Below are 27,560 nucleotides of genomic sequence, written 5' to 3' on the forward strand. Positions count from 1 at the left end.
TCAAATGATTCACTTAACAACTATGTTGATTCACTTAACAACTGTGGCGAAAAAGGTTGTAAAATGTGGCACAACTCACTTAAACAACTGTCTTGCTTAGCAATGGAAATTCTGGCCTCCATTGCGGTTGTAAGTCAAGGACTATCTGCAATCCTCTCAAATGAGAGAAGGATTAACCATTATTTAGGCTTCACCATAACCCAAATTTACAGCATAGCCATCTGTATTTGAAGGCCGACTGCTCCCTCTCAATTTATCTTCCAATGCGGGAAAATTTATTATTCTTTCTGGTTATAGCACTCTCCTCCCTCACCCATGATAGTCACAACTTTGCATACCATACTAAGCAGCTTTTCTGATCTGCTATTCAGAAGTCCGAAGAAATAATAAAGACCAGGGATAAAGACTCAAGACTACCACACATTTCTATTCACAAGGAAAAAAACTCCAGTCCATCTTTTTATTTTTTTGAAAAATTTCTGACATTACAGAACTAAACTGAAATGTATTAATTCCACTCTTACATTTCATGACATAACAGAAAAACTTCATGAGCCAAGAAAGGGGAAGAAGCTTAAACTAAAATATGAATCAGCATTTTAACAGCTGAACAGAGAAAAGGAATTAAAATGCTGCAATTAAAAAAAATCATGAATGGATGGGTAAAGCATGTAGAACTGAAAATTTACAAACTAGTTAAAACCTGGAATTGCTGACTGCTCAAAAACTACACAGATGGATCATGGGGATGAACGGCAGAAACGGGTAATGAGTGAGGTGGTGGCATTGTCCTAGCTGCTTCCCATTCCACCAGTCTCCGAAGAAAGCCTAAGATGAAAACAAAAGTTAAAAAGTCTTTTAACAAACATAGACAAACAGCCAGATTTTGACACAAGTCTGAATTCCGCATTATAACATGACTTTTTTCAACCATAAAAAGTATATTGTTCATAGAAAAGTTGTATTTGGCATATGGTACTTCTAAAACTAATTTTTCAGGGGCAAATACCCCACATACTAATTAATACAGAAGCAGCTTACAAACACAAATAACAATCTTGAACACCTTGTAGTCACTTAAATATCCAAAAGGAAAGTCAGTCAGGCTTCACTGCAGCTTTTGTATTCATCCCCTTATCAAGCATGGCTTCCAATAGTCTTAAATATTCAGCACTTTCTGCATATGTGCATACTAGCCAAAACAGTGACCAGAATTCAGGTTCACCAGAATTGTCTAGAAGTAGACCTAGTACTTTGCTTTTATTAGCTTATGCAAACATATAGCCATTAAACACTGACTAGGTTGCCCATTTTTTAGTTCATTTTTATCCTGCCTTTATTTTTATAAATAAATCAAGGCAGCAAACATACCCAATACTCCCTACTCTCCCACAATCCTGTGAGGGGACTTCAGCTGAGGGAGAGTGACTGGCCCAGTGTCACCCAGCCAATTTTCATGCCTAAACTGGGATTAGAACTCATGGTCTCCTGGTTAGTGCCTGTAATGCTTGGTTAGGTATGTTCGTGTATTTAGGCAAGATCAGATTTAACAAGTCAAATCATTAAAAGCTATCAGTAATGGTTTTGATTTAAAAGATAAATTAGTTCTTCGCCAACCTCAATTTTCAAATTGTTAAATATAATTCATATAACTTTTACAGCTGTCTGATGCTTACAGCAAAAGTGGCTTTATTCTGTCTGTAAAAATATTAAAAAATATAAAATTATTCTAAATTGATCTTTGCTTGTAAAAATCAGAAACCCCTAAATGGAGGGATGGAGATGGAGATATATATATATACCTATACCTATATCTATCTCTCTATACCGTTTCCCCCAAAATAAGACATCCCCTGATAATAAGCCTAATCGGGCTTTTGAGCGCCTGGCAATAAGGCCAAGTGCTTATTTCAGGGTAAGAACAGATTTTACTAATAAAGTTACATTAAAAGAACCTTGAATGTCCATATAATTATTAAAAAAAAATTAGTTTTCAACCACTTGAAATCTAGGTCTTGAGGTGTGTATATTTAAGCAGAAGCCATGCTATACAAACTTACCTTTTAGGAAGGAGGCTCTCTAACGTAGACTAACTGATTGAGTGACTCACTGACAAGTTGCACCCAAATCAATAGGACAAGGGTTAGGCAACACAAGTGGGTAAGGCTCAGCTGAATGGGTCTTTGCCACAAATCAGGCCAGAATGGGGTAGAAGAGCGATAAAATTAGACCCTGTATATACTACTGAATAACTGAAAGTTCCCAGTCCTTTATTAACAGAATGACCCAAGGCAGTTTTCTCTGGAGTAACAGTTAAGACTTCTTGGTAGCTGAGATTCATGCATTTGAAGGATGCCAAGGTTGGGGAAGGCTGATTTGGCCATATAAAAGGACAAAAAGTAGAATTCCAAGTAAGACCCACTGAAACAAGGGCAAAGAATGGCTCATGCTAACTACTGGTAAATACAGGAAGAGGTGTGAGTACATCTAAGTAGTTCACCGTCATTTTTGTGTTATTTTTACAGAGCAGCCTTCCTAAGATGATTTATGGAAGTAGAACTTCCTGAAGTCCCAATTGGTATAGTCAAGGGGAAAGTTTATCTCACAAAATTAAAGTGGGTCACATTTGAGCAAAGCTTGTTTACACTTCTTTACCCACCCCAAATATATTCTAGCAAACACTGGAAATTTCTTTATTCTCTTTTCTAAAAAGTTAACTGCTCACTGCATACCCACATTAGTGGATTATGCATTAATATAGCTTGCCTTTTTTTAAAATCACATTGATAAGAGCAATCACTTATTCTTGATTCCTATATTACAAAGGACTGGGGACAAGGGTGGGTTTTGCTATGGTGTGTTGAAAAACAGCATCTCCTCTTTGTTTGTATGTTCTGTATTGTATGTCAAATATAGAACAGATGATTATGTGTGAACTTGAAATATTGAAAAATGAATCTCAAATAGCCTCTGCTACTTGGCCCTCATTGTGTAGCTGAGAGTATGATTCCATGTACCAAAAAGTTGAGACAAATTCAAATCAAATTTACAAATCCAATGATAGATCACTGCTATGAACAAATCATAGCCCAGGAATAACAGATTATAGAAATTAAGACTCTACAGGTAATCATGTTACTTGAAATTTCTGTGAAATAGGCAACTTTGGGAGCATAACCCAAACCCAGAAAAAAGACCTGCTACTAATTTTTCCCCCCTATCAATGAAGTCAACTGTTTTAAAATCTATAAATTTTGCACATTACATAATACATTCAAAGTGTGCCTGCCTTAATATAATTTGACAGAGGAACATTATTTTCCTGCTGCACCATAAAACTAACAGTGTTAAAGATTGGAAAAATTGTAAAGGTGGATGTGGATGCAATCTTCCATTTTTTTAAAAAAATGAAGGCAAATGCAGAATTTTTTTTAGAAGTCAAGTACTGATATCCACTTCCCAATAGTATGAGTTTGATATGGTTATTACTGAGAACTAGTGTTTGTGCAATATAACAAATAGCTTCTGGACAACACATCACCACCTTACTGGTCACAAAATCAGTCTCTACAAGACACTATAAAACAGACGGCCAATCCATAAGCTTGGTTAAGAGTGGACAATTTTTACTTGATGTGATTACACTACAGCAGAACAGATTTTTTTTTAAAAAAGTTACAATTGTGAAAGTCAAACTGCAGAAACAATTACTAAAAAAGACTCCTACTATTAAAGGAAAAAAAGATTTGACATAACTGCGTAAGTCAGCCAGTTAATGGCCATCCCAACCCTCACAATAGGATCAGATTAGACCCTCCACATCCCTGAATGCAAAGTCCAAAATTATGTAGCCCCATAATCTAATTGCCATTTCAAACTTGTTCCAATTTTAATACAAAAGATAAGCACACAATTCTTATCGATTTTAACAATTACCTTTTCTTATTCAGTGTTACCTCAACACTTTGAAAATTAATAAACATTTTTTTTTTTTTTGAAAAAAACTGCAATGTTCATGCGGCAATCCCAGGCTAAAAATCAAGTGATTATGATTCAGATGGGAAAATAATATGAGCACCATGATAAACACTGGAGCTCTGCTTTTTATTACATTATCCTATTTGTCTGACTTCTGTTTCCAAAAAGCCCTTACTGGTGGAAACAGGTGATTTACCTGGTCTTTAAAACTAAAAGTTTGCTGGGAGAAGAGAAGCCAACTGGCTAGCTTTGGCAGAAGACTTTCTTTCAAGACAAACTACATGGTCTAAGGAGCATCTTTTAAAAGACATTACACACAAGCTAATATTTTCATCATCAATAATGAGATTTTTAAACTATAGCTCGAGGCTACTCATCTATCAACTTGAGGATTAGATCTTTTATTTCATTTTTATTTTATAACATGTGACAAAAGAAAGCTGGATTTCCACTATTTAAAGCTGTTTATACACTGTGCTTGTTGATCCAATTCTCTTATCTCCTTAGTGATAACATAGCCCTAGAAGTAGAGAAAGCCAGGTATCTGAGGCACTTGCGTTTTTCAGAGACCCACAGCAACCTCTACAAAAGTATAGGACATACTGTATGCGCAAAGAAATGTATCGTATTTCTACCAAACAGGTGAATGTATAAACATGCTAGCTAGGAATTCTCATGGACAAGCCATAGCCTAAATGGGAACACAGTGTAAAAGGCCTTCAACTGAAGGCCCTGCCTTCAGTTGGCAATTTCACTATTGTATACTGAATGGTTACAGCTTCCCAAGAATAGAGCTTAAACATTTCATTACACTCCAGGAAAGCCTTCTCTAATATGAGATGTATTTTCTGTTAACTTTTCCATCAACCCCAAGGCAATACAGCAGCAGGCAGGGATGACTGAAATTTTGGTCCCAAACACTGGGGGTGGCAGGGCTATCAGGCTGAGGAAAACTATTCTAGGACAATAATTGACAACTATTTAAAGACTTTTAGCCTGGGTGTGCAATGCGATATCCACCAGTTTGCAGTTATATAGTCTGAATCCAATTCAGGCACATCTGTGCACATTCTCACTGTGATAGCTTTATTACAAGACAGACATTGAGACATGTTTGACCAAAGTAGCCTCTTTGCAACAGCTTAAACCAAGGTATCACAAAATGAATAGTTTTATTAACAAATTCTAGAATCCCATACCCCGCCAACCCTTGCCCACCCACCTTATTTCATGTAACAATGCAAACAAAATCTACTAAAGCAACAGCTACAAGCTATATAATCAAGATTACTACTGGACTCCAAAACTGATTAATACACTTGCTCAATTGTCTTTGACCTAGTGGAGATCGGCAGCAAAAAGAAACTCCATTCTAAAGAATCACAAGCTCATTTCTGTTTTTGAAGTTTAAAAAAAAAATCTCTTCCAAGTCTCCTCTACAGGATTTCCCCATTGCTGAAAAACAATCTGCTGTTCCTCTAAGGCCACAAGCAGACTCTCAGTAGGGAGAGAATCTCTGTTTTTCCGTTTTCAGTTTGTTAGTAACACATGGCACAGCTGAGGTGGTGGAGGCACCCTTAGCAGCAGACACAACATTTAGAGCCAGGAGAGGGACGGGTTTCATGCCAAGCAGACTGGAGACACAGGGGGCGGTCGGAAGAGGGTTGGGGAGGCTGGAGGGTGCGTCGGAGACCCCTGCTGTCGCAAGCGAGGGGGTGGTGGTGGAGGAGGAAGAAGAAGAAGGGGTGGAGGGTTGAGAGAGGTTGATGCTGAGGTGGTCGGGGATCGTGACGGAGGCTGCCTGGGAGGAGGGTTTAGCGCTTTCTAAACTGTAACAGAGGAAAAAAGGAACAAAAATACGGGTGGGTGGATGGGAACACCACACAAAAAGCACAGGACACAAAACAGCTTAAATAGCATGAACCTAAGTCTGGAAAGGTTTGGAAATAGCATAGCCAGAAGAAAGATGGGATGGGGAGAGAATGCTGGCTGCCAGGGAATCTCAACATTCTCTAGTTGTACCAAGGTCCATTTATAGCCCCCAAAAACATTGCCGACTGGGTCCCAGCTATAATCCCATTACGAGTAATTCCAATTTATATTGACTTCAGAAGTGGCCATTTTGTTATTTAATACAGAACTACATACCACCCTTTGAAATTACAGAAAACTATTAAAACAACATGGTCAGTGTTTATTCGCAAAAGTTCTTCCAGCATTCTTTTCTTTGCCTTCCCAACTGCTATTTCAGATTTAATACAGACTGCAGTATTTAAATGTCTCTTGGAAGTAGCAAAACCAACATTAACACTGTGCTGAGTTCTATGAAATGATACTATACCAGGAAGTCTTAACTGAACTCCAGGAATTCAGAGTTTTCTCCATATTAATCAATGAAAGAAAATAATTTATTTTTGAGAGGCCATTTAAAACAATGGATTTCATAAAATCAAACTCCAGAGGTAGGGCTTATTTTATTTTTGTCAGAAATAGTTCAATGAATTGTAGGCTGATCTGACGTTTTTAACCATCTTACTCATTTAGGTCTTAAAGCAACTTGTGCTTGCCTAGAAAACAGGATTCACAATTTTAATTTCATCCAGAATTGCTTATGCTCTGGATGTGTTCTTTCATTTACTGTACATACAGAATTCATTCTCTACTGATAAACTGAGACACTTCATTGTTTAAGAGAGGCAATGTTTTGAGAGTACCCAGATAATAAATAGGCAATGGTAGTGATTATTGTTTTGTTTTCATTGAGATGCTTCAGCATTGGCTATTGATTCTCCTATTGAAGCTCAAGTTCACACACACACACAAAAAAACCCCCACATTATCTACCAAAAACATGAAGGCATGTGCAAACATTCCAAGCTTGAATATTCAGAGCTCAGAACAGCAACTAGCCGTTTTGTGTTCAAACAAAACGTCCAGCATGTTTTAATTTTATCCCAAACTTAGGGAAAACTGGAGCACTTCATTCCCTGTTGGTTTTGAATATTCCGATGCCCCGAAATAGGGCTTGGATTTAGAAGATTTTAAATGGGATTTAGCTAATAAAGCAGCAGGCAAAATTGCCATCCTTGTGACTGGTGACAGTTGGTTGAAGAAACAGCACAACTGCTACCTATCTAATTGGCAGTTTTACAGATAGTCCTCGCTTAACGACCATTTGAAATTGTGGCAGTCATAGAATGGATGCTTTACTGCCTTAGTGACCTAAAGCATCCAAGGCTGTCATAAATGGTTGTGCGTTCCTCACAGTCATGTAACTGCATGTTGGGTGATTGCATTGTTCAGCAGCCACATGAGTGGAATTTGCAATGCTTTTTTGCTAGTTTCTGAAAACGCCCAAATAAATGGGTTTGCTTGACTGCTACAAAAGTAGCCAGCAAATTACTTCCAGTCATGTGGGTGCCTCAACTTATAACTGCAATGACATACGACTGTAATTCTAAGCTCAATTACGGTGGCAAATCGAGGACTACTTGTACTGTTGTTTTAAATCTTTTGCTATGGGTCAAGGTTACCTTAAATTATAATGGAATATGTACTTGCGCAGTGTCTCTCCATTATGTGTTTATTTTATTTTACAGGAAGTTTGCCAAAACACCAATGTGTGTATATTTATCAGAAATTGTGTTGCTAGGCTATTGAGTATTCAGGATAAAAAAAAAAAGCTCCAACAGAAAATCTGTTGCTGCTAATAAGCTGTTTATGGGCTATGCTAAAGTCAATCCACTGAGTCAGTCCTTGAGCAAGAAAATTTTTAATTCTAAACGTATCTGAACTAATCTCCTTGGCTACTTTCTTTTGCAGATTGGATGATGGAAAAAAAAATCAGCAGACTATTGCCTGCCTACTTTTATTGTTTTAGAATGAAAAATGGAGCAAATCCTTGCTACTAATCCTTGCGATATAAATCTCCAGAGGTTGGCAGTCTCTTGAAACTAACAGAACAATGCTTTGAGTAAGTTATGCTCTACACGAGGAACGATTTTTTTTATTTTGCTTTCTGCAGGAAAATGATAGAGTTATTCTGCTTGATATAGCTAGACTAATACTTTCTTATACATCTCGGAATGTAGATTAGGAGAGGGGATTGGCTTTTTTCCTGCTGCTTAATGCATAGAATGGTTCATCCCTATTGCTTAATACCAGATCAGCCAAAACTAATAAAATTTTAATTAAAAAGATTTGAGCACCTCAAAATAAGACAAAATTTATAGGGCAACTGTAAGGATAGTACAATGTGGGTCATAATTATGTACGTGGCGCTTTGTTTCTAGTTATGTGCCAGACGATACTTCTTTTTAGGTACTTTGTATGTCAAAACATTCCAAGTCCTTGAGTTCAGTCTGAAGCCATTATTATCCCTCTTTGATTGCACAGCAGCCATTTGCAAGTGTCATTAAGCCACTTACAAAACATATTTTTGCAGTTACTACCATCACCATCACCACCGCCACCACATTACATTACATTACAGTTCTGGCTTCAATTTAATTGGGGAGAGCACAAGAGCCTTTAATGAGAAGAATTTTAGAAGGTTTTCATAGCAATGAGTGAAAAAAAATATTCACTCCAATGGTGGAGCCTATGTTAACATTTAGCTACTGAATTGAAACAAGAGTTTCCTGGGCATCCCAAAATGGCCACTTCTGTTCAAAGACACTTGAGACTTTTGCGTAGTTTTAAAAATGTCAGCAACTTCACATCTGGAATATACTTGTTTCTTATTCTCTAGCAGCCCTGAAACTAAACTATAGATTCTTAACATTAGAGCTTATTTTCTTACAATGTATACTTTAGTCATAGCATAGATGGCAAGTAAGAATGTCAGGACATAGAATACCAGCTTTTTGGGTCTGGACTTTTAATTATTGAAGACATTACTTTCCGTTAAGCCGATAATTTGGATTTTGCGTCGCGAGATCATGTGGTAAAGGCTACTTGCCAGTTGGGGATTGTAAGGACAGAACCCCAGAAGCTGCCACTGCTTGCTGCAGAGCCCCACTGCAGCCCATTACTGAAGCTCACTGCAAGCAAAAGCAAATATGGAGAAAAAGAACTGCAGGAGCAGTGGCAGTGACCAAAGTCATATTCCTGGGGCAGAACTACCCCTACCTTTTCCTTGATAAACTGCATACTGTTATCATTTAGGAATCCAACTAAGCACTTTTTTAAAAAAATGTAGTACTTAGCAATTCCAAGTCTCAATTTCTCTCCTCTACCTACAAGAGCTCCAATACCTTCCCAATCTCAACCCATACATCTGCGAAGATGAGGTAGCTCCTGTGCATCAAACACCAGTTTTGCACTATTTCTGCACAAGAGTGGGGGAAGGGGGGGGGGAGGAATTGGAAACTTTTAGTCTTTTTAAAAGGTTTTTTAAAAGTATACTACATTTCTTTTACCATCTGAGGCATGCATTAATAAGCAGTATAGTAAAAACTTACCTGACATTAATTAGATATTGAGCCAGGCTGATGCTGGCTGCAGATCCAGTTATAGTAACCTGCCTGTCAGTAGATCCTTCCACTGGATTGGCAATTTTGATCTGCGCCCCAGACATCTGGCGAATCTCATTGATCTTGGCGCCTTGACGCCCAATGATACAGCCAATCAGCTACGAAAAAGTAAACAAAGTCTTAATCAAATTGCAATATGAAATGTCAAAAATATGTTTTTGTACTGTTGGTTTCTTTTCAGACTTGGATGAGGCTGATGTCTAGAAACTATGCAAATGCTGTTTTCTATCAGGAAGCTTCACTATTGTTAAAAAACATTTTCTTAAATTGTTTTCCAATTGGCATATTAAGCGTACGTGAATTCAAATGAACAAAATTGTCCTGTAGTGTTAACCTAGTTAGACAAACAACTTTGTTATCTTTTGCACAGTATTCCTATATTACCAAAGAATCGTAACTTTCCTTAGAAAAGCAGTTTAAAACCTATAATTGTCATTTCACTCTTGGTAGAACAAGAGCAAATGCTATCAATTTTATATTTGTTTTGTACCATTATATGCTCTATAATGTAAAGTAAAATTAAGGCAATTGGGGGAAAAGTCCACCTTCTACTATATTGGGCTGTGTATCAATATTATTCATGGGTAAAGCATCTCCTTTATAAAAAAAAAGTCACTACAAGAGGAACAAGGCAAAACATAAATGTATTGGAGCTTAAAGCAAGTCTTTTGGATTCGAAGCAACACATACTCAATTTCAACATTTGCTGTTTAAATCAACCTAATGGCACTCCAGAATGTTAATAGTCAAACTAGGTCTGCAAGGTAACAGCGTGGCATTTGGTGCTCATAATCAATATTCTTTTGAAAGGTTGGCAGCTGCATTAATTTTGAAATGTGTAATAGTTCTCAATATTTTTGTATGCTAAAGGCTTCTTCTCAGAAGGCCAGCATAATACCCTTCAAACTAATCATTAATCCACGTTTTAATTTGTAAAGAATTTTCTTTATTCTAAATTGCAATGTTTGTTTTAAAAGACTACAAAGAGAAAATGTAATTGTTCCTTTCCTTTTCAGTTACAGAATCGTAACTGAAAAGTTACTAAGACGTACTTTAGACTCCTAGATGCTTTGGTGTCATTGTTCATGTACAGGTAGCCTCTACCATTCCTATGAGTCAAAAAGAGGGCTGAGAAAATATCTAGAGACTCCTCACATCCTGGACATAAATTGTTTCTACCCTCAAAATGACGCTTTAGGGCACTACACACTAGAACAACTAGACACAAGGAGTTTTTTCCCAAATGCCATCACTCTGCTAAACAACTAATTCCCACAACACTGTCCAACTATTTACTAAGACTGTATTACTATTATTCTTCTCATCCTTCCTATTACCTATCTCCTCCCACTGATGACTATAACCATGTTGCTTGTATTTTTACGATTTATATTGTTCTGTTTGTTTCCTAGTATGATTTGATTGCTTATTAGTAACCTATGACTATCACTGTTGTATCTTATGATTCTTGATGAATGTATTTTTTTCTTTTTTCCCCTTTTATGTACACTGAGATCATATGCACCAAAGACAAATTCCTTGTGTGTCCAATCACGCTTGGCCAATAAAGAATTCAATTCAATTCTTTAGAGACTGAAATCACAATGGTACTGAAAAATTGAGTTCTGACCAGTGCTCATATTTACGACTATCATAGCATCAACACAATTACATAATCAAAATTAAGTTGCTTGGCAACCAGCAGGTATTTACAATGGTTGCAGAATCCTGGAGTCATAGGATTGCCATTTGCAACTTTTCCAGCCAGCTTCCAACAAGCAAAGTCAATGAGGGAAGCCATTCACTTAACCATTGCAATGATTCATTTAACAACCGTGGCAAAAAAAAGTTGTAAAATTGAGCATGACTCAGCAATGGATATTCTGGTCCAATTGTGGCTGTAAGTCAAGGACATGTAATTTAAATGCCTTCTTCCCATCTCTTAACTATTCCCTAAACTTAAGATAGAACAGCTAGATTAGAGCACAACCATAATTTCCTTGAAATGGAATTCCTGAAACAGTATCTCAAGACAATCCAGAATAGAGTGCTTTATCCCAAGTGTCATGTTTGAAAAATACTTACATCATTTGGAATGGTGAGTTCATGAGAAGTAGTCTGAGCTGATGCATCCAAACCTGCTAATATAGAGAAGAGATCAAAACAAGTTAAGTTGAGACAATCAGCACAGTACAAAACTGAAATGCCAGAGCAATCAGGCTATCATTTGCTGCTGAAAAAATTACAATCTTGAAGTGTTCAAGCAGAAGATGAACAAAATGTTAAACTTAAGCCCCCCCCCCCCCTCTTTTTGGTAAACTCTCTGATTATAAGAGACAAGAATGAATGTTTGTATTTGGCTAGAGCAAATCAAAGTAGTAATACCGTCTCTTATGAACAAACAATGAAAAAACCAATTATCCTTTATATAATACTTTCCAACAAGTTGTAATAAACACAGACCCAAAGCAAACACTCATATTCATCAGTATACATTTCAGTTGTACATAAAGTAATTGCTGCCTCATGGTACAACACTCTCAAGAGACTTCTTACTTCCTCTGATATCTACCCATCTGATAAGAACAGGAAGAGGGCTTCTTTGGGACCTGACCGCTGACCTGGGACTATTGTCCCCAGGGCCCATGGGTGTAGGCCTTTCCCATCACGGAATCCCTTCTCTGGAACACCATACTCCAGATATCAGAATGCTGCTAGGATTCTGGAAGGCCATTAAGTTCTGCCTTTTTCAAAGGGACTGGCGAATGATCCATGGTGGCACCTTCTGAGTGGCTGCTATTGATTATCTTGGTGCTGTATTTTTTTTGTGCTCTGTTGTTATTCATTTTATCTTGTTATTGTGGTTTTTACTTTATATAATGGACAGAGGCCGTATCTCAGTTGCTTTAGATTGGAACTGCACAGAAGCCTGAGCAAATAAATAAATAGCAGTACCATCTGTACTGTTCAAGAGGCTTGTGTGTAATGCCATTTTTATGTTTTATCAACCCAATATAGCTATTGTGTGGACATTTGTACCTGCCCTGCTATCTTCACTAGCAAATAGCTCATGAAAAGAGAATAGACTAATTCATTCTATTATCTGCTCTCCAATATAGGTTCCAGCACACCATATTTTACAGAAGGAAAAAAAAGTATCAAATATGATTTTGCACCTATATCATGTGCTGTAGGCTTTCCCCCCTGCACTATAATGCAGTTAGCAGAATTTGGTAACTGGGAAAGACTCCCCTACCGTTATGAACATACACAACAGAGTAACTAGTTTTTTTTTCAGTCATTACCCCAATAGCCTTTCACATCTGGAGAGCTGGATTCAACGCCTGTCAAAATACAAGGGACAGTAAGTGTGGTGGTCCTAGCCGAAGTCCTATCAGACTTTCAGCAACAAGGCAAACTTTTATACAACTTGGTACAACTATTTCTACCATAGTAATTGGAAGGCAAGATGCAACTGGCATTGTTATTGAAAGGACCAAAGGAGGAAGCAGCATCAACATTCTCTTTAAAATCAACACAATGTTTTTGTTCTTGAGGATAGTAACAAGTCACCTGTTTTTCAAGATTGGTACCTGTGGATCCTTTGTTTTTTAAGTGAAAAAATGAGCTTAAGGCAATCGTCTTAAAAGGCCAAGTGGAGATTCTTGGACTGCTAGCTTATATAATAAAGAACAACATTTTCATACCACTGAATCCAGTGTTGCCATGAGACATTGGAAAGTGTGACTGTTGCATTGCCAACTGATGCAGCTTGGTCAGCTAGAAAGAGAGAGAGAGAAAGGTGGATGTTAGGAATTTTGCAGACTTACTTGTTCAGCACAGTTTAAAGAAAAACAGTCCCTGCAAGCTGAGCATGAGGTGCTGCCCCCTTGGGATAGGGGAGTTCAGGAGGAAAACTGGATTGAGGAGCAAGCGCTTCCCTGAGCAGAGATGGGTACAGACAGTAGAAAAGCACCAAATGGGGTGTGAAGCCAACACCCATCTCAAAAACCTCTGGCTCAACAGAAGGCATCTGCAGTGAATTGTGACAAACACCAGGAGACAAAGCACAAACAGGCAAAATAACACAGAGACTGATTTGCAGTGGTGCTTGGGACCACACCATGCAGGACTCTGTCAAGCATTTGGAGGGGAGAGGTATATCATGAGTGACCAGAATGGAGTCAGATGCTCTCCCCGATCTTCAAAACAGTGCAAATTTCTATAACTCTTGGTCTTAAGACTCACTCATCCCAGCCCCACCCTTTCTTGCTCTAAGCATGCTATATGAGCAGAGATCAATTCCTATGTGCCCTTCCATGAGAAGTACTACAACTATCTCACACACCAGAAGGTATTAGTAAAGAAGGACAGTGAGGGGAAAAAATTCCTTTCACATCAAGTGAAGACAGCTAATGGTTTTATTATTAGCAGAAAATGTGCCAAGAAAAGGCATCCCAAGCAAAAGCCCGTCACCTTATAACGACACCTGTAGTGACTACATGATGTGCTGGCCATCATGTTTTAGAGATGAAAGCTCAAGTCTCTGAGGCTAGCTTCCCCTCCACCACGGGAAGTGCACTACACCCAATGCCCTAAGCCATTTACCAAGAACCACAATGACAGTATACCATGGAGTTTTGTTTTGTTTGTTTGGGGGATCTGATATCAAATTGTGGGACAGGGACTGGAACTTGGATAGAATGCCAAGTTTTGCTGGGCAAGTGTGTGTCACAGGACACAGAAAAAGGAGGAGAGATTTAAGGTTGATTACATAAAGAACTGCTGAACGAAATTTGAGGCTCGTTTTAGGTTGGCTTGTAGTTTCAAATTAAAACAGACTTCTAAAGTGGCTTGTTGAGAAAGCATGGAGAAATTTTGAAGGGAGAAGTGGGTGATTTCAAGACAAGAAGTGTAAACAAAACTTACATCTGGCTGTGGAATGGCATACTGTCCTTGAATGGTATAGGCCTACAAAAAGGAGGAAAACAGTCCTATTAAAAACCATTGGACAGCCACCCAGTGACAGATAAGAGTTCAACTAGCCAGGAAGCCAGAAAGCTGAGGGGAGAATTGTTGGTGGGGAGCCTGAAAGCAGGTCTCTTAAAGGGGCTCCTTGTATTAGCTAGGTGTATATAGTGTTTGAAGGGAAAGTGTTCCCCACCACAAAAATGATTAGTATTAACAGCTGGTTGTTGGTGAAGATTTGTTGTTTAGCAGAGGACTGGATTGTGCTACAAGCCCTCCTGCCCTACACATTCTGCATTCTTGACTCAAAGGGAAGATTAATTACTTCCTATACCTCCAACTGTTTTAACAGCTAAGAAGAACCAGCTGGGGGTTCGTCCCCATCCCATCCTCTTTAAAATTTTATAGTGGACTACTACAGTCAGGCACTGGATGGCAGAAATACATCTGGAAGAATAAGGAGAAAGCAGCAGCCAGCCAAACACGATGATTCTAGGAATAACCCTACTGAAGAAATCCAGCAAGGCAGTCACTGTAGGGGACTTGCTTAACACTAAGTGAAGCTTTGGAAGAACTTATCTCTCACTGGTAGGGCATGGGGAGAAATAAGGCCCTGGTTGGAACTGGCCAAGCAGTTGCCACCTGCAGGTCTGCCTACTGGCCTGCCAGGTAGTGTTTGGTGGCCTTAATCCAGTTCCCAATGAACAGGAGTTCACAGCACAAGCCGCCACCACCAATCTTGCCACCCTTGTTGGCAGTCTCAAAGAGGCCAAGGATTGAATGGGCCATGGAGACTGAACTCCCCTCTCACCTCTTGAGGTGGTCCCTCCAGGTCAGAGTTGAGGCACATTGATGGGGCGGTGTGGGGGTAGCTTGCACTGCCGCTGCTGTACCTGTCCTGTGGATAAATAGAGGACTTCAGTCTCCAGGGCTGTCAATCCGAAACCTTTCGCTAACACCAAAGTCACATAAAACTTATTCTGATCAAGGGTTAATCTGTACTAGGCAAATGCTGGCTTACTCTTACTCAGTAGCAAAGACAATGTGAGATTTCCCTGAGTGCAAACCCCAACTACCTTCAGCTTCAGGGACAGGGGGACTGCATGAATACAAAGTGTCTTATTCTAATGGCATTAATGGGACTACTCTGCCACAAGATCAATTTCTAGGATGCAAGTGACCTACTTCAAATATCTTAGGTAACCTCCCAAGTGCCTTTGCACTGTCAATTAATTGCTTAGCAAGCTATCAAGAGCTTCTGGAAGGTAGGTAATATGAATGGGGCAAGGAAGAGGAAGGGATTGAGGCAAGAACAAGATCACGACAGCACCTTTCCCCCAGCAAGTTATCCCAATGTAAGTAGCGTATGAATGTATAAAGCACTGGGTACATTGCAGCCAGGCCTGTCCAGCTGCTGCCTCTACATTTCTGCTGCTGACTGAAATCTATTTCCCAGTGCCATCACTGCTTATCTTGACAATCTCAGGCTGGCTTAGTCCACTTGACCCAATCCATCTCTGAAGCACCTGAAAATTAATGCAGCCCTTTTCAAAAAAAATAAGCTTAAAGGTGGGCCTTGAGGCACTGTGCTCAAAAGCAGTTGAATGACTATATGTTCCAACTCCACATACTCAAGAGCCTGCCTTGGACACATAGTTCTGAAAGACCCGCTTTTCCGAAGTGCATGCTTCAACCTCAAACCAAATCTATCTAAAATGATTGTGAGGATCTTCAAGTCCAGCTAAAATATCTGAGCACTCGCAGTCCACCAAGTGAATGTCATTGAAAATGCTTAACTAGTTATAGGATTCCAGCCAGCTGAGAGACTGAAGTCATGCACTGGCCATAACAATTTATCAGAAAATTAACATATTTGTGCCTCATATTCCTGTGTGCTTGAAGCAGAATAAAATAATTGTACCCCAAATCATTTATTTTTAAACTAGCCACAGGTACTTCTTCATATATAATTAAAAAGAAAGTGGCACTCATTTCCTTTTAAAAGGATGAAAAAGGTTAAAAAAGAAGTAATTCCCAGATACTCCCGAATTTGTGCTCAAAGGTACGGTGGCATCAACCAGCAACTTCTTGCTTTCTCAGCCCTCTAGAACCCAACTCTCCCAATGTTCACCCGTCTCAATTCAGCCCTTGCTGCTTTTTGAACTATGGTTCTGCAGAATTAATAGTCTATTTAATAATCACTAATTTGAATGCTGACTCAAAATTGAGGGGCCAGATAAAAAGAGATTGCAAACATTCTTATGCTTGGAGTGGATTATAAATGCCAACAAAATCCTGCAAACCACAGTGCTGACTACATTAATTTCCCAAAGAGACCAGAGTTTTGTGAACATTTGAGAGCAGCCTCCAGAGAACAAAACCAAAGCAGCAGAGATAGCACTGTGCTGGCCAGATGGGCAGCACAGGTGATAAGCATGCAGAGTAGTTTGATGTGTGCTGGCAGTGTTGAAGCTTGGTAGGCTACTGCTGTTTTGCCCTCACCCATGCCCAACAAGAGGAATGGGCTTACCTGACCGCCTGCAAAGATGACAGGAGAACTGGATGGCTTGGGTCGATAGGGGATGGTGACACCCTTTGGGGGAGACTAGATCACAAAGAGTCAAAGGGAAAACATGGTTAATCAATAGGGACTTCTTAAGAGACATTGAGTATCTGCCAGAATACTTAAATAACAGGCTGAACTACATAATTAACTGATCTATCTATGGCTTCCACAATTCTTTAATTTGTCTCTGAATAGTAGTCACATCAGTCTTCTGCAAAAGAAAAAAAAAATACTCTTGCTGCCCAAAGGCAGTTTCCTTGTGGCATGAGTTCTCAGGCAAGAGTCACCTCCTTCAACAGATACAAGTATAAAAACAGAAATGCTATAGCTTAAAACAGGACAACTAGGAAATCTAGAAGCAAATAAGGTATTTCTACAAAATGAAGACAAATGTCATAGAACTGTGACGATAAGAAAATATTTTACTGAGAAACATAGAACTGATTTTTTTTTTCATCTTCCCCTGGAAATATGTGCAAATAATTGAAGAGACAGTTCAACTTTCTGGCTAATCAAGACAATAAACCAATCAAAATGGTCTTTTAACAATTGTGACCCTTTGAAAAATCCTTTAAATGACATTTCAAGCACCATTTACACGAACCACACTGCTACTAGAAAAGGGGTATATGCGTTCTCCTTCATAATTCAGCTGACAGCATGGGAATCTTTTATTAGCTGCTCAAAATAAAAAAATCAACTGGCCACTAGGCAATGACCCTGTCCTCTTTGCTCTTCTTCTGTCATCTACTTTCTATGTGTAAGTGTTAAGCCTTTATAAAAATAAAGATTACCTCCAGCATGACCACACAGATCTGTTTGACACACTCGATGATGGACTGTGGAATCCCAGCAATGGTGATTGCTCTTTCGGTAGAGTTGGGTAACATGTCTCCTGCCACTTGGACCTGCGCCCCTGTGCTCTTAAGATTAAAAATAAAAAAATCAGGTATTTTGCTTCATGATTTATATGGTTTATACCTTCCCACCCCCACCCCCCAAAAAAAGTAATTAGTATTATTAGGAAAGATACAAATTTATTGGAAGCTATTGTTACAGAAAAAGATAATTGCAGAATAATTCCAGTATAATACTCAGAGTACTCTTTTTTAAATTGTTTTCACTTTTGGTTATAGAATAACCTTGTAAATATTATTCCAGGATGACTCTAAAAGAGTAATTAAAGTAAGTTATTAATTCCCACTTTTTTTTTGCACTAATATTTTTGACATACAATAGTGTTGAACTGACATTTGGCAGCTGTAGATTTTAACCTGATGTTAAGCAAGGATGATTGCAATGTGATATACTACACAAATACTGTAGTCAAAATAATTTAACAAAGATCAACATCAACTGTTGTGGGCAAGGTTATTTCTAGGCTTAAATTCAACTTCAAAAAGATGCTCAAAAATAGAAAACCATGCACATTCATAACTTTTCTAGAATGGTAGGAAAAAACTAACTTACTACAGTTAGAGGTAAATTGCCCAATTCTAAAGCAAAACAATTTTCCTGCTTTTCAAAGGGCAGTATCTACAGCTCTTAGGATCAAGTCTTTTACATTTTTAACCAGGGCAACACCTGATAAAATGTAATTGCCAATGTAATTACATCAAATGATTCGGTAGTTCTATATGCTTCAATCCACACAGCCATGTACTTAATTTCTTTAATGGAAGGGGTTATCCAAATGATGTTGGTCATCCAAGATGTCATGAGTAAAGTAGTGGGGTGCAGTGAATGTCAGCATAATAACTCTTCTGTTAAGGTATTTTATTTGACACCAACTTATTACTAGAGATAAAAAAGTGGAGAATGAGAAGAGTAGCTTTCCAAAAAGTACGTATTGAGCTTGGTTTCAGCCATCCTCTATTGTCAGTTTCATGAGCACTAAATATAAATGGCTGTACTGTACAGTATTAAGCAGAATGGTGCAGAGTCAATGGAAAACATTCATGTTTACTGCATTTGGCAAAAGATGAAATAATGAGTGTATTTCTTTCCACAGTAAACTATCTCACAATCCTAGCAGAATTGAGTACCCACCTCTCTTATCTCTTTGATTTTGCATCCTCCTTTCCCAATAAGAGAACCACATTGGCTGGCAGGTACCACGAGTCTCAAAGTAACAGGAGGCCTGCTAGAAGCTGTACTATTAGTCATTGAGCTGCTGATGTCCTAAAAAAAGAGGTTAACAAACTTCAAATAAGCAAGGTTTCAACTGGAGACTGTGTTGAAGCCCTTTGCAACTCCCGTTTCAAAAAGCTAAACTCTCCTGCATCATGTCCTCAGTAGATTACTAGCAATGTTCCTAACAAGGAAAATTCTAATGAGGTAAATACATACTCGTGGGCCATCTTAAGAAATTTCTCCCATATTTTCCCTTATAATAATGTAAGAATACAAAATATCTTCCAACATGTATAGAATTAAGTTCTTATTCAGCATATTACAAACAAATTATTTTTATTTAACATACTGTAACAGGGAAAACACTCAATTTGAAAATATGTCAGTTCTAAAACAGGCTAAAGTCTTCCTATCCGTCTCAGCTATCAGACACAAAACCCTGCTTACAGTGCTAGTATTTTTATCTGTGAAACTTCAGTCACGATATAGATACCTGCATTATCTTAAAAACCTAAACTCAATAGTTGCAGTTTTCTGCTAAGGAAGCTAAAATTTCCATGCCAAGAACAGTAAAATATATATATTTTACTACTCAAAGACAAGGGCTGAAGCTTTGAAGAGGTAATAGAGCAAGCAGAAAAGGCTGTTTCAGGTTATAAAAGGTTATTGAAATTGTATATTTAGATGCTGACTTTCAAGTTAAGAAGCCTGTTTTAGCGTACCAAATTTCAAACATTCAAATGAATATCCCTTTAATATTTGCTTTCCACCGAAGGTTACTCTTTTTTAGTTTGAAATTTTAAACTATATTCCTATGCTTTATTATTTGGTAGACCAAGGGCATGATATTGAAGCAGCAGGGTCATTGAAGTCAGCCAACTGAAGTTAAGAAAATGACTTCACAAAGCTGCTAATTTTAGGAGCAACTCAAAACTGTTTTGCTAGAGTATTTATTCTGATACAAAAAAAAAAAATGTTGTGTTTTAGAACTGACTTTCTTCCAGGCTTGCTTTTGAAATTATATCCAACGTGAAAATGGGGGGAAAAAAAAAGCTATCTGACAAAATGTTCACATCTGCTATTTCAGTGGAAAAAGGCACTGCAGGACTATAGCAGACTGTTCTTTAATTTCCAGCCTGTAAAAAGACGATATTGTACAGATTTAAGAGGAAACAAAGGCAAATGCTTGCTCCATTTCTCTTAACATCAGAAGAAACTGAGAGACACCTGATTTATTACTATTGTTATTCTGAGGCAAATCCACTCTGTACCAAGCATGCACAATTTGTAGATGGGAAAGGGACACACTGACCAAGTAAAAACTATTATAGGATACAAAGAAGTACGTGGCACACTAATTGGCTACAGCAAAGCAGCAGCAGTACTGGAGAGGCCTACAAGTGCTAAGCAGCACATCTCCTTCAGCAGCAAATTTATTGACTTAAAAAAAAAAAATACCAGCAGACATATAAGGCTACTGGCCATATGATGTGCAAGCCTGCTCTATACTCCTGAAGCAGCTCAGGAAGAAGCATCAACTGAAATTTTCAAAGGTTAAAAAGAACTATTGCTATTTTTGTCTATTTATTGAGACCAAAGCTGTTTATATGACAGAATTGAGAAAATTCTCTCAAGTGACTATAATTTCACAGAGCCGGTTTGGTGGAGTAGAGTAGGGTAGAGTAGAGTTGAGCAGAATAACAGAGTTGGAAGGACCTTGGGGGTCTTCTAGTCCAACCCCCTGCTCAGGCAGGAAACCCTATACCATTTCAGACAAGTAGGAGTTAAGGTGCTACCTTATGGTGCTGATTTCTAGGCTTCCCATAAGCATAGAAGATAGCTAGGTGACTGTCTGTTGCTCACTTAGCACAACTCACTTCACAGGGTTGTTGTGAGGAAAAACATACTGCCAGAATATTAGCTATGATTGCTGCCTCTTGTCATTTATATATAATGTATAGTATGTATAGATGTACGTGGCAGGATAAAAATGTAATAAATTGAAAAGCTATAATACAGATTTGTTACATTTCTGATTTCTGCAAGTAGAAACAACACTTTGAAAAACAATTGTAGCCATTCTTTGAAACATATCTCTATATTGTATCAAAGCTGCCCGGAGATTTTTTAAGAACTCATGGGATTGTGTGGGGAAACTAATTAATTTTTTCCCCCTTTGAGTATATTGTAGGATGAGACCCATTAGTCTATCGTAGGATCAGGAAAGTCCAATAACATTTTCTCCAGATAACAAGTTTTGTCAAAGTAAACTCTACACCTTATGAAACGAGCTGCAGCTCACAAAAGTGTATATCTGCTAATAAAATTTGTTAGTCAGAAAGGTGTGATCAGACTGAGGCTCCCCCCCCCCCCCAATAATACCACCATCTTATAATGGGAATCTGCTCATCTTAGTATCCTAGTTCATTATTTTTGAATAAGAAACAAAATCTACTATTTACTTCATTAAAATGTGGGTTCTAAGAAAAAAAAATTATCTCCAACTTTAAACCTTCTCAAAACAGTTTCAATTCATGCTCATTACCCCAAATGCCTTTCATGGTCATATCCTCAACCCATCAAGGATCATCTAATTAAATTCACACACCTCTTCCAGTTTATCAATAATCATAGCAAAAGCTTTGAAGATGGCATTAGTGGGTCCAGCAAGAGTGATAATCCGTTCTGGGCAGTTCCCTTCTGAGATGTTAATCCGTGCACCACTCTAAAAAGAAAAAAATTGAATTGCTAGACAATAATGCACCACTTCTTAGGACTGCACTAAGATTTCTGGGATTTCTTTTTAAGACAGCATGCTAATGTTTGGACTGTAGCCTCCTTGTGTTTCACCTCTGATCCGCTTCACCTTTTTTCCCATAAAGTTCTCTACTCCAAATATATCTGGAAATATCATCCAGTTAAAACAAAACATGTGTAATACAAGAACATAATTACTAATGTTTAGTTAAGAAGGCCCATATTGCCCTATTTATCAAGTCCATTTTGTTTTCCTTTTATCCTTTGAAACATACCTCTTCACGCATCTTCTTTACAGACTCTCCTTTCTATGCAGATGGGGAAAAAAGAAAAAAGCTTGTCAAAACTATTATTGTTACACAAATGTGTGTAAGAAAATACTAATTAAATTGTGTCACATACCTTCCCAATGATGCTTCCAACCTCCTGAAATAGCAAACATGAAAAGTTAGTATTTTTCAATAATTTAACAAATGTCCATATCCATAAGTTCCCAAACATTATGCTTATAAGTCTTACATTTTTCAAACAAAAAAATACATATTTATTTTTACAATTAACAAGAGGGACTTAAGTTCAATTTGATAATCTCAAAGATCTGATTGAAATAATTGTACTGGAAGAGGATTTAAATCAGCATTTTGAAGATATACTTAATCAAGTTAAATTCTAGTTTCCCTTCTTGGGGGTTAAGAGAACAATATAAGGCATGCCAAGAGCAAGCAGATGTTTTAATCTGATCAGACAACTGGATTTTCCAAGGCATTTACTGTGACCTAGTTTTATGCCAAGACAAAGAACATGGAAAGCTGCAATTACCTTCCCATGCATAAGTAGGCGAATAGTAAGTGTGACATTTAAACCTCCTTCAATTACGCCGGTGTCCATCTTGAGTTGTGTTCAGTTAGGTCAGGCTTAGTCAGTGGTCAAATCTTTGGTCGCTGGGAGAAAAAAAACCGCACTGTAATAGAAAAATACCATCTCATCACCCACCAGTTCATTGGAACCATTTCCACTCTGTCTTTAACGTATTATTTGAAAACATCAATTTTTTAAATATAACTTAACAAAAAGTACACCAAGGGATGTAGGGTTTTCTCCCCTTTTAAACTGTAACTTTGCTATAACTCTGAGCAAAGAAAAATAATAATAAATTACAGTCCTTTACTGTTTGCAATGGAAGAGAAATATTAAAATTATTTTAAAAGGAAAGAAAAAGATGCAAATTTATTTATATTCATTTTAATCCCATCTGGACATTAGCTTGGTTGAGTATGCAATGTCTGTGGCTCATTGGAATCCTTTGAGATTAATGCCTGGATTGCATTGCCTTTCCTGTTCACATTAGCTTGGTTGTGGATACTCTTTATGTTAGGGCTGTCAAATTCGCAGCCCGCGGGCCAGATGCGTCACATGCTGGCCCTACCCCGCCCAATTTAGTGAAAAAGTCCTGATATGTCATGTGACACCGTGACGACGCGAGTTTGACACCCCTGCTATATGTTTTAGCATTGTGTACTCGCAGTAACATCAGTTTGACAGGAGAGAATGGACCAAAGTAATCCCTACACCAACAGATTCCCAGGTGCTTTCTCTTAAGAGTTGATACTCTAAAATAAATTTCCATCTCCTATGTTTATTCATAAAATATTCAGATACTTGGAAAATTAAAATGTTCATGTTTACCAGAAATATGGATTATAGTTTGATGTTTGAAATACTCAAGTCATGAAGTAAATAGATCCCCCTTGAACAATTTGATTTTCTATTCAACCCCAGGCCCCCCCTTCCCAATTTTGCTAGGATAGAGATCAATTGTCATTTTCAGATCCACAACAAACCAGTTTCTCCATTAATTCCTAGTTCTTCTGGCAATTTCTGCATTAAGAATATTGAAATAAAACTATTTAAATCTGACAGTGTACAGCCTGGTTGACCAACTGTATCAGTATGCAACACTTAAGTCACCTTTTATATCATATCCAATTTTAAGCACCAAGAACCTCAATCCTGAATCTAATAACTTCTGAGCATGTGCAATATGCTTTTCTTATGCTACTCACTCAACGCTACAGGAAGCTACAACACATGCAGTTTTTTAATTAATGAATGACAAAAATTACTTGTTCATTAAGATATGTATCAGTATTAAAGAGTCAGTTTGGTGTATTTGGTGTATTATTAAGGCATCAGGTGAGAAACTGGGAGACAGTGAGTTCTAGTCACACACCTTAGCACAAAATACAGCTGGGTGACTTTGGGCCAGTCATTCACTCTCAGCCCTAGAAAAGCAGGCAAAAGCAAATCACTTCTGAAAAACCTTGCCAAGAAAACTGCAGGGACTAGTGCAAGCAGTCGCCAGGAGTCCACATTGACTTGAAGGCACCAAAAAAATAAAAATAAAAAATCAGTATTAAGAATATAGGACAGACATCAGAAATTGCTTTTTATTGCCAAGAACTAAAAATTGGATTATTATTTTTTTTTTTTGCTTACAGCATAGATAAAAATATACCATGAATAGAATAAAAGACCATGATTTCACTTTATCTGCCACATTTCAGGCAAGTCTCTATATTTTTAAAAGTGTGTTATGCAACACTCTCCCAAATCCTTATTTGTGTCATTCACAAGGATTTTTATCTACAGCAACAATTTAACACATTGGATTAATAAATCTGATGCCCATAAAAAGGAAGTCTGTTTTGCTTGTTTACAATTGTATTTTAAAAAAAACCTCACCCATAAGAATTTAATCTCCCAACTATTTTTTATTATTTTCCAATCATTGTTAAAACTTTCTATCCAGAGGATTTTTTTTCTAAAAGATCTGGCTTCCCTCTCAAATGTTTCGCCGAGGGGGTGGGGGGAACAGATACAAGTGGCAAAATTTGAGTATACAGCCCAATTATACATATATTTCAGCCTATTCCACATTAGGTATTTACCAATCTCTATTTAAAAAAAAAAAAAGTATGCTAAATACTCCTAAATGTGTCCAGTGTCGGGGAGGAAAAGGAAGCAACAACCTCACTTATTTTTAATCTAAACCCTACTCGGGTTTTGAAACGAAACGAAACAAAAAATCCTTGAGGCAAAGTTCTTATACTGTGTCGACTTTTCCTCCCCAAACGACCTGAGGAGGCTTAAAAAGAGAATCGCAGTTAAACGTTGAAGAGGGCGCTGTATCGCTGGCGGGAGGTGCTTTGAAATTACACAAGACGCAACTCGGCGGCGGCGGCGGCTCCCTTCCCCGCCAGCTCCAAGAGATCCGCCCGCCCGCCAGCGGGGCCGCCTCCATTCTCCCGACTCCACACAGCCGAAGCGCGTTATAGCGTCAGCCTCGCCCTCCCACCCCACCCCCCTCCAACGCATAAACCCCGCCCCTCCCTTCCCCCCTCTCTCCTCCCTCCCTCTCCCCCCTCCCTCCGACCGTCCCTCGCGCGGCCCGGGCCTAGATCCCGCCCAATGTGACGCAGCAACAGCGCGCGCGCCCCCCCCCCACCGGCCCTGTGCGGCCTCCCCAGTTAGCGCGCCCCCCCCCCCCGCAAACACGCAGAGCGCTGATCGCGCGGGCCCCGCTCAGATACGCAGGTGGCAAGACGAACGCGGCCGCCCCTCCCCTCCCCCCGCGCCTCTCACACACACACACACACACACACACACACGCACGCACTCGGGCCGGATTAGGCCCCAGTAGGCCGCGCGCGCATCCCCCAGCTTCCTTAGTGACCTGGCCGGGTTGGGGAAAGAGGACTGGCGGAAAAGTGAAACTACTCGAGGCCGAGGATTGGGAAGGGGTGGGGGTGGTGGGGGTAAATAGTAATCCAGGGTTAGTAGGAAAGCTTACCTGGCGGGATAGCTGGCCAGGCCAGGCCTCGCACGTCCGCTCGCTCTCTCGCTTACTGACTCGCTCGGGCGGGGGGGGAGGGGATGGGACGGGGGAGCGGGAGGAGGGAGGGCGGGTGGTGCGTGGGTCTCCGGGGCGGGCGGAGGGAGCGGGACAGGGGGAGGGGAGGAGGAGGAGAGAGCCGGGGTGGGCGGGTGGGATGGCGGCGGCGGGAGGAGGGCAAGGGCAGCGGGAAGGGGCTGCGGCAGCTGCTCTTGCGGCGGCGGCCTCGGCGGGTCTGGGAGGGGGAGCAGGAGAGCGGGGCGATTTCAACCCCGCCTTGACCCGGAAATAATAAGATCCCTCCCCCGTGCGGACCTCTTGCGCGCTAGAACGAGAGAGAGGGGTGGGCCAGCGCGGCTCTGCCAATTGCCGTTGTAATTTGGATCATAGAGCGGAGACAATGATAGGCGGGCCTGGGATACCGGATAGAGCGTCTTCAATGGCTTGGGGTGCGTGATACCCCCTTCAGGCGAACTGCTGCGTAGTCTTCCAAAAGCAGCATGGTTCGACTGACGAACTATGGAGGATCGCTGCAGGAGGAAAGGGATAAGGAGAAAAAAGCGGGCAGCCATCTATTTATCAATAGCGTATCTATAGTAATACTGCGGTTTCCAAAATTGCCGCCCTGTTAAGTCTTACAAGGGGGAGCGGAAGAATTCAGTTCGCTTTCGGTTGTTCTTGTTAACTTTGACGGAACAATCAGCAACCCAGGACAAACATCGAAATATGCCCCTCTTACAGGCGCTGGAATCGGAGACGGAGCGCGCCACACCCCAGAAAAGTTCCTTAGTGGGTCTTTTTACTCTCGCTCCTGTTTTTACCAATAATCCTCGACAGGAAGAGTAACTCAAAAGTCTCAGAGGCGTTGTAGGGACGGAGAATTAAAGCCGAGTTCCTGCTAAATCGTATTTTATGGCAACATCTGTACTCGCCTAGATCCATTTACAGGAAAATTGTTTTGCTCGAAGACTGAGAAAGACATGGCATACTTTACCTAGGAAGAAGCTCTATTACAAGCACACTAGATTTGATGAATATATCTAGGATTGCTTTTTAGGAGCAGAAGATGCAAAAAATGGGACAGTGCCCTGTGCAAAATCAAAAATTTGTTCAAAACATGTACGTGCTCCCCTTAACATAAGTTACACTGATAACTTTTTTAATGTGGCTCGTTGAAGGGCATGATTAATAATTAAAAGTCAGTTTGAAATATAACAGCAAAATAATTAAGTTTCCATCAATTTAACAGTCTCCAAATTAAAGACAGAAACAGTGCTTTAAAATTCCAGATATTTTTTTTGAAAGTGGGAACAAGTCAGATAAAACCTGTGAAGGGGTTTATACACGCACATTTCTTATACTACAGAGAGGATGGATCAAGCATTTATTTGTTTCAAAGTAAATGAGCCAGCTACATAATGATTACATACACTGTTCTATAGTACTGTATTCTGAACATATGTACCATAGACTGTTAGTCCAAGAGTGGTAATCTGCCATTTGATGCTGCTAAACTTAACACCAAGACTGCTATGAATTGTGGTTCTGTAAATGTCTGCAAGGCTATAGCACTTCTAGCCTGTTAATCTTCAATTTGCCTTTTTTTTGGTGGCAGAGTGTACTTAATTTTAGTTTATTTGGGAATAACATAGAATGAGCTTTTATTATGCTGAATATTATAAAATGGGCAAAGTTAACAAAGTAATGTTTTAGGCATATTTACCTATGCTGG

At 39.2% G+C, this 27,560-nt stretch overlaps 1 protein-coding gene across 50 annotated transcripts; it reads right to left on the minus strand.

Annotated features, from left to right (window-relative positions):
- Positions 1-423: 423 nt before the first annotated feature.
- PCBP2 (poly(rC) binding protein 2) lies at positions 424-25,830 on the minus strand. Of its 50 annotated transcripts, none has more exons than XM_087886804.1 (16): positions 25,787-25,830; positions 24,167-24,311; positions 22,756-22,897; positions 22,339-22,362; positions 22,212-22,244; positions 21,788-21,904; positions 19,096-19,227; positions 17,841-17,969; positions 17,011-17,085; positions 15,292-15,378; positions 14,442-14,483; positions 13,220-13,292; positions 12,818-12,856; positions 11,598-11,650; positions 9,441-9,610; positions 424-828 (listed from the first exon to the last, which is right to left on the minus strand). In XM_087886804.1, exons 3-16 carry the CDS (start codon positions 22,822-22,824, stop codon positions 792-794), a joined length of 1,080 nt encoding a protein of 359 aa, XP_087742930.1. In that variant the 5' UTR covers positions 22,825-22,897; positions 24,167-24,311; positions 25,787-25,830; the 3' UTR covers positions 424-791. The 50 variants fall into 50 exon arrangements, with proteins under 50 accessions (XP_087742930.1, XP_087742928.1, XP_087742931.1 ...); XM_087886802.1 differs by having other exon boundaries at positions 11,598-11,653; XM_087886784.1 differs by lacking the exon at positions 424-828 and adding an exon at positions 3,606-5,807 and having other exon boundaries at positions 11,598-11,653; positions 22,756-22,877.
- Positions 25,831-27,560: the final 1,730 nt, after the last annotated feature.

Source organism: Pantherophis guttatus, chromosome 2 (assembly GCF_059756535.1).
Source record: "Pantherophis guttatus breed Tessera chromosome 2, ASM5975653v1, whole genome shotgun sequence".
NCBI lineage: Eukaryota > Metazoa > Chordata > Lepidosauria > Squamata > Colubridae > Pantherophis > Pantherophis guttatus.

What these genes read in the sequence shown, in the direction of transcription:
- PCBP2 (XM_034412143.3), bottom strand. Translation starts at nt 22,824, where the DNA reads ATGGACACCGGCGTAATTGAAGGAGGTTTAAATGTCACACTTACTATT. An exon ending in GCCTACTTATGCATGGGAAG is followed by an intron (nt 22,363 to 22,755) that starts GTAATTGCAGCT and finishes TTGCTATTTCAG; the next exon opens with GAGGTTGGAAGCATCATTGG. An exon ending in TAAAGAAGATGCGTGAAGAG is followed by an intron (nt 21,905 to 22,211) that starts GTATGTTTCAAA and finishes TTTTCTTTTTAG; the next exon opens with AGTGGTGCACGGATTAACAT.